This window comes from Epinephelus fuscoguttatus, linkage group LG18 (genome assembly GCF_011397635.1).
Source record: "Epinephelus fuscoguttatus linkage group LG18, E.fuscoguttatus.final_Chr_v1".
Taxonomy (NCBI): Eukaryota; Metazoa; Chordata; class Actinopteri; order Perciformes; family Serranidae; genus Epinephelus; species Epinephelus fuscoguttatus.
This window is the reverse complement of record NC_064769.1, coordinates 21655822-21670721: the sequence shown is the minus strand read 5'-3', so window position 1 is coordinate 21670721 and position 14900 is coordinate 21655822. Positions and strand designations below refer to the sequence as shown.

The 14900-nt window shown below is 41.1% G+C and overlaps 1 protein-coding gene across 1 annotated transcript in view; it reads right to left on the bottom strand.

The window, feature by feature from the left end:
- Nucleotides 1-1093: 1093 nt before the first annotated feature.
- The window catches only part of sh2d3ca (SH2 domain containing 3Ca), a 72700-nt gene continuing 58893 nt past the window's right edge, over nt 1094-14900 (bottom strand). The window contains exons 6-15 of the mRNA XM_049604565.1: nt 14377-14526; nt 11277-11554; nt 9953-10080; nt 9470-9842; nt 6818-6947; nt 6618-6733; nt 6155-6326; nt 5927-6038; nt 5616-5822; nt 1094-3244 (exon numbers count right to left, since the gene is read on the bottom strand). Coding sequence (XP_049460522.1) covers nt 3069-3244; nt 5616-5822; nt 5927-6038; nt 6155-6326; nt 6618-6733; nt 6818-6947; nt 9470-9842; nt 9953-10080; nt 11277-11554; nt 14377-14526 — 1842 coding nt within the window. The 3' untranslated portion in view covers nt 1094-3068. The remainder of the gene's footprint in view (nt 3245-5615; nt 5823-5926; nt 6039-6154; nt 6327-6617; nt 6734-6817; nt 6948-9469; nt 9843-9952; nt 10081-11276; nt 11555-14376; nt 14527-14900) is intronic.

Below are 14900 nucleotides of genomic sequence, written 5' to 3'. Positions count from 1 at the left end.
TAAACTAATAAAAACACAGTTATGAATACTTTATACCATCTCTACCAATAGATGCCCCTTAATCCTACACACTGGACCTTTAAAGGGTAGCCTAGGTGTGGCAATATTTATTTCACTTTTTATTTTTTTATTAAATTTTGTCAAAAAAAATCCCATTAAAGCACCCAAACAACGTGATCAGTCTTGATACTTTCCCAGACTGTAACTCAGCCCTGTTTGTTCCTAATGAAGATTTCAGTTGTTAAAAAATAGGTTTAAAAAGACCAAAGACTTTAAAAAGACCAAAAAAAAAGCGTTTATATTTTTTGTTTTTACTCAAACAGGAGTTAATAGTGCTTTAATTGTGGACTAACTTCAGCCGCAGATGATGCTATAGAGAGTATTTGCATCAGTATATATGTATAAGTTGTGTTTGTAGGATGGACTCAAAACAAACGGCAGTGTCCATGTTCATTGTGATGCAGGAACATGTCATCCAGCAGTGTCAAAAATATCAATTTATATCGATTCTGAATATTTGAAATTGTTTCAATACTCATTTTCTGCAGTATTGATACACCAGTAGCAGCCGTGCTTTCTTGTTCTCTTATTGTTAATGTTTACTACAGTCATTCTGCTGTTCTCTACTAACCAAGTAAAGAAAAGTTGTTCTTGCACTTGAAATTTGCAACAGTGCAACAGTGTAGGTAATTGATGTTTTTTAAAGTCTTTGTGCAACAATTGAAGTCGTGTCACCGAGTAATAAGCTGTATCAAGCTTTACTATATAGGTAACACTTCATTGTTGGTTTAGGCCTTTTTACTGGTTTCAATGGCTATAAAAAACACAGACAAAACAATAGCAGCAAAATACATGTACCGGTATGCTTTTACTTCTGGACAAAACCAAACTCTTCGACACAAGCAATCATTTTATTTGAAAAAAAGTGAATTGCTATGTACAGTATACGTAAAAAACAAAAAACATGAGATCAGTCCTGAAACATTTCTTGTCTTTTTGCTTTTCGCGTTCATCTCATACAGTCCTGTTGTAAAAAAACAGGAGAATCCACACACTGTCAGAGCATTCCTGTACAGCATTCAACAACAGCGGACAAATAAAAACATATTACATTATCATCATCATCATCACTTTTTCATCATCAGTGTTATCAGATACCAAACCTAAACCAGTAGGTTTGATATCTAATATCACTGATATCAAACATTGGTCTCAAAACACATAGAATAAATGTGTTTTCTTGTGTATGTGTTTGTGTATGTATTCCTGTTGTTTTTATTACAATTAATGATTCTGAGTTTTTTGCTGACTAAAGATCGCCCCCTGTTGGACCACAGCGGGAACTGGCACATGGCTCCTCTGTACAGGCTCAGACGAGAAAGCGAGACAATCAAACATCCATTTAAGAATCTCTGATATGCAACTCTCGGGTAGACAGATATTTGTAGATTTTTTTCTGCTTGATCGATATCTGATATGACTGTAGTTCATATGTAGATTATCAGTTTGGATAGAGTTAGGAAGAACAAAGGATATACATGTCAGGGGGCAAAGAGGGAGTATTGTGAATTGGTGTTTCTCAGGGGTCTCAGCCCTTGGTTGAAATGATTGCATAGCTCTGAGAGTCGGCTAAAGCGCTCTCAGGCCCACGTGCTGCAAATACAGCGATGATTTAACACTAACAGTCAACCGAAATAAAAACCCATAGCAATAAAAGGATTAGCTCTACTGCTGCGACACAAACTCAGAACATAAGACCAGAAGACATTCTCTGGTAGGGTTGTGGTCAACGTGTTTGGGAATTTTGTGTATCATTCATTGATTTTCAAACTGGAAAAAAAAAAGTTTGGTATCATTCAAGATCATTCAGGATTATCCAGACATGAAAGATTTTCATCTGCATATTTCTCAAGTTGACACATTATGTTTAAATCAGTAGTTTAAAGCAACATTTGACTTGGTGCATGCATCAACCAGTTATTTCTGCAACTTTACAAACTGAAGCTGGAGTCGTACCAACATATGTTCATAAATGTTTATACACTAAGTGAAACATTGCTTAAACTAAATTTAAAGAGTACACATCTGTCTCTTTAGTGCCGTTGTTAGCAATATTTTGTGCACAAGACACACAATATCAAATGTGTTAGTCAAACAGCGACAACAGAGGGAAGCTGCTTTGTCCTCTTAACATTTTTAACAACTCACAAAGCCCTCGTGTTTAAGTTGCTGCATCACTTCTGCAAATGTTTCATTTCTGATACATTTATTAATGCATGCCTGATACATTTTTAATGGGACTCAATGGGACTGCTTGATACATATTTAATGAGGTTTTATGAATATGGTTCCCTCCGAATGAGCACTGACAGATCCTCATGAGTTTGGTGAAGCGATGTCCATGATGTTTAGATCGTCTTTGATCATGACAAATAAATAGACAAAAAAAAATACATGAAACATTAATGACTTACAGAAATGAAGGAATGTAAACACACATACACGCGCGCACACACACACACACACACACACACACACACTCACACATATGAACATCTATATATGAGCTATGCAAGTTATTGTTAGCATTTCTGCTACAGTGTGTGACAGCAGTTGTTTGCAACAAGAGAGAGTCTGTTGTTTTTTTTTTTTAAATTGGAGCAAAGCCAAACTCTGCAGCTCTGTTCGGCCCTCGGGACACTCCGTACACATGTTACTGTTTGTACCAAGCAGAGGAGCTGGTCAGTCTCCTCCCCCGTCTTCTTTTCCACTTAGCTCGACTCTTCCCAGACGCCATTTAAATATTTTAGTGCTAAGTGAGGAAGTCCACAGGGAGGAACAGAAAGAAGTCCACAGTGAGTGCAACACGTTTTACAAGTGAGACCCTCTTCTCTCTATCGCTCACTCCACATGCGCCGTTAGCTGCCTCTTCATTCACTCTCCACCCTCCCAAGTGTTCATGCTGGACTCTTCCACATCATCCTCTGCGATGCAAAATAAGACCATACCACAATGAGTGGTGAGTGCAGATGGGGGTGTTTTGGCGACGGTGGGTGTCGGGGCAGATGCTATAGCTCGCTGTGGCGCACAGGAGGCTCTAGCTTGTGTGACAGAGCTGTGAGGACCTTGTCGAACTTCTCGTAACGCTCTGATTGGCTGCCCTCAGAGCCGCGGCTGCCCCATAGGAGACGCATCTGAAATTCTGTCTGGAAGATCTCGCGGATTTCTGCCCGTTCCTGGAATCCTGGAGAGAGAAGAGGATGTTAGCATTTGTAGATAATATTGTGTTCATGATGATCATGGTTAAAACAATGACATAACCATAACTCAGGACTTACGTCAACACTCTTCTCCCTATATATCACCACTTCAGGTCAAAGTATAACAATTAAGCCAGTTCTACTTACTGATGAAGACCATGAGAAAAGGTTAAAAGCTCTTAAAAGTGGACCTTTAAGAGAATATTCTGTCACACGAACAGTTCCCAAAATCAAGAATGATATCTGAAATACCCCTTTCTATGCTACAGATAAACTTAAGTTAGTTTTTGAACATTAACATTTTGAGCTGAACCAATTTTAAGAACTGTACGAAGTGAACATCTCAACTTTGGCTCAGAAATGTTGATGAGGGGAGCAGACTGAGGTCAGGCTGGTCGATGGCGAGATATAACGAGAAACAGAGATTTGAGCTGATAGCTATTGACACACTGTTCAATAAAACAGTAATGGCCTCCAACCGAGAACCATTGGGGAGGTATTAGGGATCAATACAGTTAACACAGTAACCACACACACACAGGATCACTACATCAAATCAGTGATGCTGGACACACTCAATATTATTAACAACGATGTATTAACAGTATGAGATGTAACACAATACCATCTGTGCCACAGAAGCATCAGAGGCTGTGGTGAGAAAATGCCTTATTTTCATCATTTCTGTCAGTTGGTAGGGATAAATGATTAACACACTGACTGTATTAATGAGCTTAAACCAAACAACATTAGGGATAAAGGGATGGTGCTTTTTCTACAGCCATGCTCACACTTACTGTGCTTTAAATAAAATGCTAACATTAGTATACCAACACAATGACAAGACTAATATGCAGTCTAAGATGCTGTCCAAGTTACGTGTCATCTTTGACAATGTCTCCCACCCACTGCATGAAGTGCTGGTCGAGCTCAGGAGTGCATTCAGTGCACGACTCATTGCTCTGAGATGCACCATGGGAAGTCATTCTTGCCCGTGGCCATCAGCTCCTCCTTCACTCAGAATGTCAGACAGTCTGAGTCAATAGACTGGCCCTTGGACTTACCGGTCAGCAGCCATAACCCCATAGATTATTTATTATTTATATTTTCAACTGTGCAATGCAAACTGCACTATACAATATGAGGCACTGATTCAACTGTATTGTATATGTGTAGTACTTCACCTGTGCAATAATTCAACCGTACAATCGTGCAATAATTCATTTGCACTCTCTTAGTTACTATATTCTTGCATTTATACTTAACATACGTTGTAATACAATGCACATATTTGTACCTTAACCACAGGGATTAATAATGTATTTCTTACCTTATCTGATGCTAAGCAGGTAAACAGTAATGTTTACTATACGGACCAATTGCCTGACTGACCAACAGACCATCAAACCAAAGATGCCATACATAGAGGGAAGCCGCTACCATGGTTAAAAACATCCCAGATGCTGTAGCGCCTGTTTCAACAAACTAAAGTTCTAGACCGCTTAGTTTGTGAGTTGTTGCAGTTTTGGCTTGTGTTTCTGTTTCTTCTCTTAAACCTTTGAACCCTGAGCAAATTGATACAATTTCTTTCAAAAACATGTAAAAAAGGCTATCAGCAAACTTGGTAAAAAATTACCACAAACTGCAAAAAAAATTATAGATTAAAATTAGAAAAAAACTATATTACAATTATTATTACTACATTTCAAAATTATGTTACAGAATTAAAAAAAAAAATTAAACACTCTTTCCAGATCATTTCCTTGTTTGTTTGTTTTCAACATTCTTTCTTTCTTCTTTTTTCCCCCACTAATTTTCTTGCTAATTTTTGGGGGTAATTTCTTCTTTCGTTGCTCATTGCCTTCTTCCCATGTTTTTGAAAGAAATGAAGCAAATTTGCTCAGGTTTCAAAGGGTTAAGATCCACAGTACTCACACGAGGCAGGGAAAAGGTTCATTGAGAACCCAAAAAAGGAAAAACAAAACAGCAAGCAAGTCCTTCCAAAATTACATCTCATACAGTCCACTACCAACTCGATGTCTTATTTCTATATATTATTATCATATTCCCGTTGCTACACTTCAACAAGGCATAAAATGGTCCAAGACTTATTACAATCCAAATAAACACTAACTTCACGTCGTCTTTACGCACAACATTGTCCACAATTCCTACTGTTAAGCGCACTAAACTGCCTTACAGCACCATACCTGGCTTAACATATACAGAAACATTTGTGTAAACTTAAATATCACCAAAACGTTTATGATATGTCATATCAACACAGAAGTTCTTACAAAATATTAATAAGATGCTTCCTCATTAAATGCTTCCAAAGACTATCCTCGGCCTTACCCTGCAGTTTGGTCTCAGCGTTGGTTCTATAGATCCCCCCGTGATGTGCGATGGTTCGGGCTGCCTCTAGGTGGTACATGACCACGTCTACTCCAACTTCTGCACTCTCCCAGGGCTCCAGCGTCTCCCCAATAACCATGCCCCGCTCCAGTAAGGAAAGGACGGGAATGATGTGGGGTAGGGAGGTGTTGGAAAGGGCGTTCGACTCTGTAAGCAAGGGGTGATTTTTCAGTTTTGAGTTGTTAATATATACACACACGTGCACATGACTGTAGAAAACATGCAAACACATACCAGCTATGTGAACTCACCTTTGCCATCGTTCATATTCTTCATGAAAGGTTTGAGTTTCTTCTCATATAGAATGGCGCCCTCTGTGTGTCTCTGGCGTAATGTCACCCACGTCTGCTCCAGCCGGGAAATCTGAAACAGTGAATTTAATAACAAGAAACTGAAGAATTCATTCAAGAAAAACAAATCATGACAACCTGAAGAATTTTTGTTCTAATGACTGTGACTTTAATCTGTATCTCTCATACCTGTGGCAGCTCCAGGGCTCTCATCACAGCAGCAAAGCCAAACATGTTCCCCAGGTTGCTTTTCAACTCTGCTGCCAATTGGATGGTCTTGTGCAGCAGCGCCGCCCTCTCCTCTGTGCTTCCCGTACAGCCTAGCAGGTCCACTGCCATCATGATAGACATGGTGTAGAACCTGAGAAAAAGAGAACGAGCTGTTCAATAAAACGCGTCAATAAAAGTTAATTACTGCTGCTGATAGGGAGGCAGAGGATGTCGAGTCAAAGCCTATTTTTGAAAACCACTCTGGATATTCACATTGTGGCAGACTGTAGTGTGTTACAAGATAAGAACAGAGGAGGAGAGAGAAGAGAAGAGACGAGAAGGAGGAGAAGAACAGAAGAGCACAGATAATCAATACCTGAATTAATGAAGGGGGTTAGTGAGTGATGCATAAAGGAAGACGGGGGGGGGGGCGTGTTTGTACCTCTCCAGTAAGTCGAGCCTTAGCTGGTGTCCATGCGGTAATGTCAGTAACTCCAACCCTGAGGACACTCCCATCATCCTTTGCATGTCTGGGGTTACACCTAATATTCGAGCCACCTGTCCAAGAGGTGAAAATATGATTAGTCGTATGTGTGTGTGCCTGCAACTGCATTATATTTGTGTGTGTGTATGTGTGCATACCGTGCAGTCTGCCATGGTGATGTGTTTAGCTGCGGTCCTTGCATCCACCTCAGCCAGCAGCTCTTTGACTCTCTTCAGCACTGACATCTCCAGAGGCTTATTCTCAGCTGGCAGAAGGCAAGACTCGTACCTGCACAAGAGCGATTACACTGCATTAAAAAATACTGAACTGGGACAGAGACATGAGCACAAGCAAGGACTCAAAGATAAGTGTGTTGTAGAGATAAATAGGTTTCAACAGAGTGTTTGGTAACATGGTAGGCTCATACAGTGGTCCAGTTTTTGGTTCAAAGAAGATGCACAGTTTATGACTTTAATAATACCATTTCCCACCAAAATTAGTGTGTATATGCAGGTTTTTTAAATGAGGGAAAAAACACTAAAAATAGCCGATTGACTCTGGCAACAGACAGATATGTTATGATCCTGGTCTTTGCTTATCTTGTGGACTTTGTTTTGGGGTTTTCTAGTTGTGTTTGTTTTCTTCCTTCTTTCGTTATTCATAAATGTTTAATCTGTTTCCTGTTATTTTGTAGATCTCTCCTCATGTGTCATGTCTGTCTTCCTTCAGTCTCGTTAGTCCTTCCCCTGTTCCCAGGGTCTTCCCTTCACACCTGTTCTGTATTAGTCTTGTCTGCTCCGCCCTGGTGTTCCCCACCACACCCTTGTTGTAAGCCAATCCCCATTTCCCTCCTTTTGCTCATGTCTTCCTGCTCCAGCTGCGTCTCATTCTTGTGATTCATTTTCTGTGTACATGTACATGTGCGTTACCCTTTGTTCCTTGTCCCTGTTTTGTTTTGGAGTTTCAGTCACCTGCCTGTTTTGGATGTTTTTTATTAGCTTTATTAAAGCTCCTCCTTTGTTCTAAATCAACCTGCCGACTGCTCTGCATTTGAGTCCCTCCCTGGACTGTGGGTATGCCTTTTAGGCTTGGGCAGTGTCATGGTATTATGGTATACTAGGGTATTTAGAAATTTGATGGTATGATTTTGAATACTGTAAAAAAAAAAAAATATATATATATAGTTGCTACTTTTTTCCTATAACACTCATGTGAAGACACTGCATGAGGATATATTGTATTTAGTGGACATCACTTGCCACCAGAGGGCAGTCTCTACTGGTGGGACAAGCAGCTAAGCTGATAAACATGGTGACTGAAAAGGGTGGGGATAATGTTACAGGACTGTAAACACCCAGCTAGCAACAACAAAGAGAGAACGTGGGGATTAACAGCACATTTTCTCATCTAACTCAGTGAATTAAGGGTTTGTTTCAACCAAACCAGAGTTGATGATTGTTAGAACAGTAGACTAACTAACTAGACAGCTAACAAGAGTAACTAAGATGGTTTTGGTGAGCTTTATTTTGTTTCAGTTGAGCTTGAATAAAGTGTGTTTTACTGAGTTTAATGGGGAAATTGACCTAGTCTTAGTTTGGTAAAGAGAGAAACTTGAATTTAGAAGGTGTACCGTGTTTGATGAGGAAAATAGGTATATGAACATAACATTTATTGACATTTTGTGAGTTTATGTTGTTTATTTATTAGACTGAAAGAGGCTGAGACCAGTGAAAATGTTACAGTGAGGGAAGGGGAAAAATTTAACATGTCCACCCAGTATCATGAGTCCATCACTGCCTATTAGAGCTGGAGTTGACTACTGCATTATTATTTTTCCTGGTGATAAATGCTGATTGTAACCTTTCCCACTAAAACAAAAGCCAGATGTTAGTTGGTTTTTTGTCCAGCAGGAAAAAGGCTTAGTTGATCATGCAGCAAAAGGGGCCAAGTTACTGACAAATGACACTCAACACTAGTTCTAACATTAGTGTCACTGTGTCCTAATCATGCTACGCTCTCTTTAACCAGCCAGCCACTCTCTAGCTCCCACTGGTGCCTCAATCATAAGTTGTTTTTACTGCCTTAACTGCCAATTTCCTCAGTAGTGTTAACACTGACGATAATCCCCCTGCACCGAAATTTCACAGGGGACCCTTAGATGTCCAAAGCTGCTGCCTGCTCCATCGCTGCTGCCGACTCAGCGTACCTGACCGTTTTCCTTTTACAAGCCTCATCTGTCCTCCCATGGCACCGTAAGCCCAATAAAATACAGTATCTGCTGTGCCTCTGACCACAGCACAAAGTCTGCCCTCGGGCTATTTCCCACAGGATTATCAGCTGTTTACTCAAGTCTATTTTCCAGTCTCTGCTCACTGATAGCCATGCTGCAGTACCTGGTCTCATTCCACTGTTCCTGGCCTCTTTGACGAAATGTCAGCAGGTGTATTGACCTTTGAACACACCAACTTAAATGAATCCTGCAGGAATGATGAGATCTAACTGTGTCTGCTATATTGGTTTCTCCCCGGCTCACTTCAGCAGTTGTCTTCATCGACAATTAAAGGGAAGTCTTTTCAGTTTTTGCTGACTCAGCTGAAATCAAGTAACTTGACATACAAGAAGACGACGTCAGGACATATTTCAGTACCTTCTCTTCGTTGGTGGTAGGACTCACTCACTAAACTCCAAGAGCTGTTTGTGTTGTGAGTTCTTTTGATAAAGTACTTTTTATCATGTTAAAGAGAGGCTAACTCTGCTTTGGAAATACCCCAAAATGCAAGTTTGGAAGTCTAATCCTGTGTGTCTCGTACCTGGATGGCCTGAACGAGGACGCTGTCTCCACCTGTGGGGCAGTAAACATCCCCTCTCCATCCTCCCTCGCTCCATCCTCCCTCCCTTCTTCCACTCGCAATCGCTCCACGTAGCCCTTAGTTGGGGGTTTAGGGGGCCCAGCAGGGCAAGGTCTGAGGTCGCAGTAGCTCCCTGCTGTTTCTGAGGAATGTGATTGGTAGCTGGGGTGATGGGCAGGCGTGGAGTGTGCCGAGTGAGATGTGTGCGCGGGATGCTCTGGAGGGTTGTTATCAGCTGAGGGGCTGAGCTGAGGGTCGCTGGAACGCCGCATCACTGGGGAGGGTGGGACGACGGCCAGGACCCGCCCGCCTGAGTGGGCCCTCTGCCTGGTGACTGAAGAAAGACAGAAGAGTCTTAAAATCACTTATGGAGATTGTGAATGTGCAGGGGAGAGCTTATATTTCTTATTCATGCGTCTCAGTGTGTGTGTCTCTGGCACTTACTAGCACTGTATGCAGGAGACAGTGGTGTTTCCCCAACAGGTGACAAGGGGCAGCGGTACTCCTGAATCTGGTCCATGCTCATCGCACAGTTCCGCATTGCGTCTTTATGGTGGTGGATTGTTGACGGGCTGCCGACACAGCATTTTTAGGGTGTTAAAAATCTTTGGGTATGGATTTAAAAGCTGACAAGTTGCTGAGGGGAACCTCACAAAGTGGTGCAGTTTAGGGTGTCACATTCAGCAGTTTCAGATGACAGGAATGGTGTCGTTACAGATGCAAATGCTAATTATTCTAGGGTGAGAGACGAGGGAAAGTTTAGTCGGCGCAACCTTAAAGACAGTTCATCTACACTGATACTCTCGTGTTATTTATGAATGTAAACCCTGTTTAGGGCTTTAAAGCAGGAGCAGAGAATGTAGTATAGGGTGGGAAAAGATTAACTGCAAATAATAAATACTTAAAAGGACAGTTAACCCCAAATCTTTCTCTGCTGAGCTCTAACCTTAGCTAGCTCAGTGGTACCAGATGAGCTAGTTCAACACTCGACAACTCACACCAAACCAACCAATCCAAGAGGAATGTATGTTTGATTTTGGGGTGGACTGTCCCTTTAACTAATGTTTAAAGTGCATTATCACTGTTTTAAGTGCATTAACACTGGGAAATGTTTTCATCAATCATGCCTTAATCTGTTTTTTCCACACATCTTTGCTTTCTAAAGCCCAGCGGACCATTAGTATTGGTTTTGTCCCATGCTTTAAAAGCTTGCTCAACTCCATTCCATACTCCCTATGAGACTTAAATTTATTTCCACTGTACACCACATATTTGTCTGCTCCTTCTTTGTAAATTCAAGTTTCAAACACCCTTGTTCTGCTTGAAACTTGACGGATCCAGTGAAGAAGTGGCCAAGTGAACGATTTATTTTGCAACTCCACTCTGAGGACAGGACGTGATGCTCATTAGGGGTGGTGCTGTCAAAGCAATGGTGTCTGTGAAGTGAGGGGACTGCGGGAATGTGGGAGGAAGGTGCACTAGTTTAGTGCTCAAACACAACACTAGTGTCACACACACACACACACACACACACACACAACCTGCAGTTGGGCACAGGCTCCGGCTCTGGTTCTGGTGGTGCCACTGGTGTCCTAACTGGACTGGGACTGTCTGAGTCACTGATTGTGTATATAACATAAAGCAAGAATGGAAGAATAAAATATGATGAAGACTGCGAAGAAGATCTGGAAGGGTTTTATTCATGGCTGCTCAGCTGTTGCATCTCATCTACTAAATGACACAAACTCTCTTTTTTCTCCTGGCTCACCTGTGAGGTATCATCTTCTCAGCTGTCAGCCCATCGGTCATGGTGACGCTCCGCCTCTTGATGTATGCTCCCCTCTGACTGGACGGTGAGTAGGCGGAGCCTTGCTTGCTGGTGGCCAGAGCGAAGGTGGCCTCCAGGTAGCGCAGAGGAAGAGTCCTGCTGACCGGACAGTAGATGTGGACACCGCTGGACTGGGAGACAGGTTTGCGCTGGCCCACGTAAAACCGCACAAGCTCCTGGACCGAGTCAAAGCTGTCGGACTCCAACATATACTGTACCTGAAGATGATGAGACGAGAGAATTAAATATAGCATCTTTGGGTTTTTGTAATTATTTTTCACCATGAGCACGTTAAAGGGAAGAAACCGGAGCATCTAATATATCATCTAGGAAGCAGAGACGACTCTCTGTGTTTTGTAACTGCAGATTTATTTGAGTGGGGAGCACAAAATGCTGCTATTCATCTTAAATTAGAATTTTTTTAAAAAAAACTATATTATTTCTACAGTGCTTAAAACCAATAACGGCTTTGCACAGAGAAAATGAAACTGAAATCAAGATTTGGAGGCTCACACGGAGGCATGAGATTCGCAGCTGGTCAACGAGGCACACCTGCACCAAATTAGCTTGCCTCTGTAACTACTTCCATCATTAGAGGCAACAATAGGCCTCTTCAAATGGAGGATGGAGCTTGACTTGCCAGGTGTGAGTAATTCCACCAAAAATGCACCACACTCAGGTATGGTGCTGCTCTGAAGTGAGATGAGAAGAAGAGGCTATGAGCAACACTGTCATGTCAATAAAGGCCGGTAAAGATGGTCTCAATACACAGGACAGGTCCGACACAGGTGTGACTAACAACATTAATATGGCCGTTCTAATGCCAGGGCTCTGGTGTTATGTACGCTGAGCACTGGCTGAGGCACCTTAATGGAACAGAGCCATCGTTAATGTTATTAGTTACACCTGCGCTCTCCCTGCTCCCACACAGTAATGGACTGAGTGACTTTCTGAGTGATGACAGTTTGATTGTTTGATCCTTTGGCATTAAATAAAGCCGAGAGAAAAGACAACAACAACAACAGTAGATTCATCTTCCCTTCAATGTGCTCAGTGTCTTGTCTGCATAATATAAAGTAAATGCAACAAGGTAAAAGGCATCACGTAAGAAGTGATGAGCACTGAAAAGACAGTAAAAGCTTTAAAGCTAAGTTCAGGCATAGTCCACAATGACACAGGTATTTTTTGTAAACAGGATTTTCCCTCCTTCATTCTCTAAAAAAAATCCCTATCCACACACACTGTTATTACAAAAATCTCTCACCAAATAAAAGCGCAAAAACACAAGTGGAGTCAAGAGCATGCAAAACCAACAGGCAGGCTGTTACCCTAGAGCAATGGTTTTCAAACATTTTTGTGCCCAAGGTACACCAAAGGACAAGCCAAAATCTCAAGGCACAATAGCTTCTATAACGTGTGTTATCACTCGTTACGACATAAGACGATAAAAATAAGGAAAAAATAAGATAGGTAGCTTTTATGATACTGTCCTCTGACAGTTTTTTTCTCTTTTCTTTTGGTGGTAGGTCATCTTCACTGGTGCTTTGTTGTAATTTGCTCTCTGCAATAAAGCGATCAATTGTTCCACTCAGAGCTTTCATCTTTAAATTATGTCATCCCTCACACTGGCTGCCAGTCAGGGCTTTTGATGTGTCAAACAGTTATAATTCCAACATGGGAATGGCGACAAATAGGTTCCTGTGAAGGACTTTTCAATTAAATTGAATTAAATTAAGTAAATCACATTGTTTAGCTAGAGTTTCCCTCTTTATTAGGAAATGCACACAACATGTTGTCAAGTAAAATTCATTCATAACTTTTTGTACAGGCCCAGTTGAATATTGCAATAATAACGCATGGTTATTACAAAATCCCACCACTGTGCCATGGCACACCATTTGAGAACCACTGCCCTAGAACCACACAAAGAAGAAGAAGAAGATGGTGGCGAATCAGCAGCCTGAAAAAAATAGCTGTTATGGGTAGGCTACCTAGAGCAATGACCTCTGTAGTGCATTCTGACACCTCTGTTCCTCAACATGCTGGTAGAATAACTGCACATTTATGTGTAAACATGTAAAAAGTACTGTTAGCGAGGTTAAAGCTGCACTAATTTTATGACGTCCACTATTGCACAAAATGTCACCTCATTTGTGACACCTCAAGGAGGAGATAATGATGCACAATCTGACGTTACAAGCCAAAAACTCTGTTTTATCAGTCCACTCCTCAACACTGAAAATAGGGTTTCTGAAAATCTTCATCCTGAAGTTTTACAAAAAGGTTTGTTTATTAACGGACCTAAAATGCATTTTGCAAACGACAAAACGCAATAAGCTACTTTTTGCAAAAATACCTGTGTCCATGCGGACAAGGCCTTAGAACCAAAAGTGATGTCATCGTTATCTTGCATAAAGCCTGAAGCCTCTGCAACTTGCCACAGCATTTGGTCTTGCACCTCTGAATTTTTGTAACCAGGCCCCTGCTAGGCTTTTCAGACATGACTGACACAAATACTGATGAAAGCAAGCAACTTAAATGGGAAGTAACATTTTTTTTTTTTTTTAAATATATTTCTGTCTCGGGATTCAAGACAAATGTTACACATTCATTTTCAAATACTGAAAAAAAAACCCAGGAGACCTTAAAAATCTACATTTGCCTAAATCTTTTGCCAGCAGATTAAAACTGTTTACAAGATATTAACCTTTGTGTCATCAAACATTTCTTGCTTCAAATATTTGACTCCTTTCCTTACACGGATACTATTAAGGCAATCAAGTATGTCTACAAGTATCTGATTTGAAATATGAGTTTAGAGTTATTTACAATTCCTTCTCAGAATCGAAGGGTTGCATATTTGGTCTTTCATTTTTGGTCTTGTTTGTAACACTTCTTCTTACTTCCTCACAAAATACTTAGTTTGTACGCAGCCTGGCATTTCAGAGAATACTACAACTAATAACACATTGGCCATAAATGCCTTTGTGCGTGCTTGCAGCTTGAGCACCATGGAGTATAGACAGGGCTTAATACGTACCTTGGTCTCACTGGATTTGACCAGGACTTTGCTGATCTTGAAGTGCAGCACCTCATTATCCCATCGACAGGTCAGAACGTAGTCACCCACACTGGTCAGAGAGTCACGCACCAGGAAATCTCCATTACGCACAACCAAAGTCTCTGACACCTAGACAGAGAGAAATGTGTATATGGTTTTAAGTTGGTTAAACAACACAAAAGGCTCCACTCTTAAAAAGCTGGAAGCAAACTTGGCTCATCGAGCTACAGCATGTGTGTGAATATTTTCTTTCTGTCACTTTGTTGAATAATTGAATTTAGAGGATCGTTATTATTTATAAAAACGCCCGAGGACAGTTTGTGTTTCTGAACAAACGCGACTCTCTCTCACTGCCAAACTGTCTCTGCTGTTTGAATTGGCAATGATGGATAAAATGCCAGCGTCGATGGCCGCTACTACTTTCCGAGGATGCGTTTTATGGAGTTCAGCACTATTGTAAAGACGAGAGTTATTTTAAATTTATTGACAAAGCAAGCAATCCA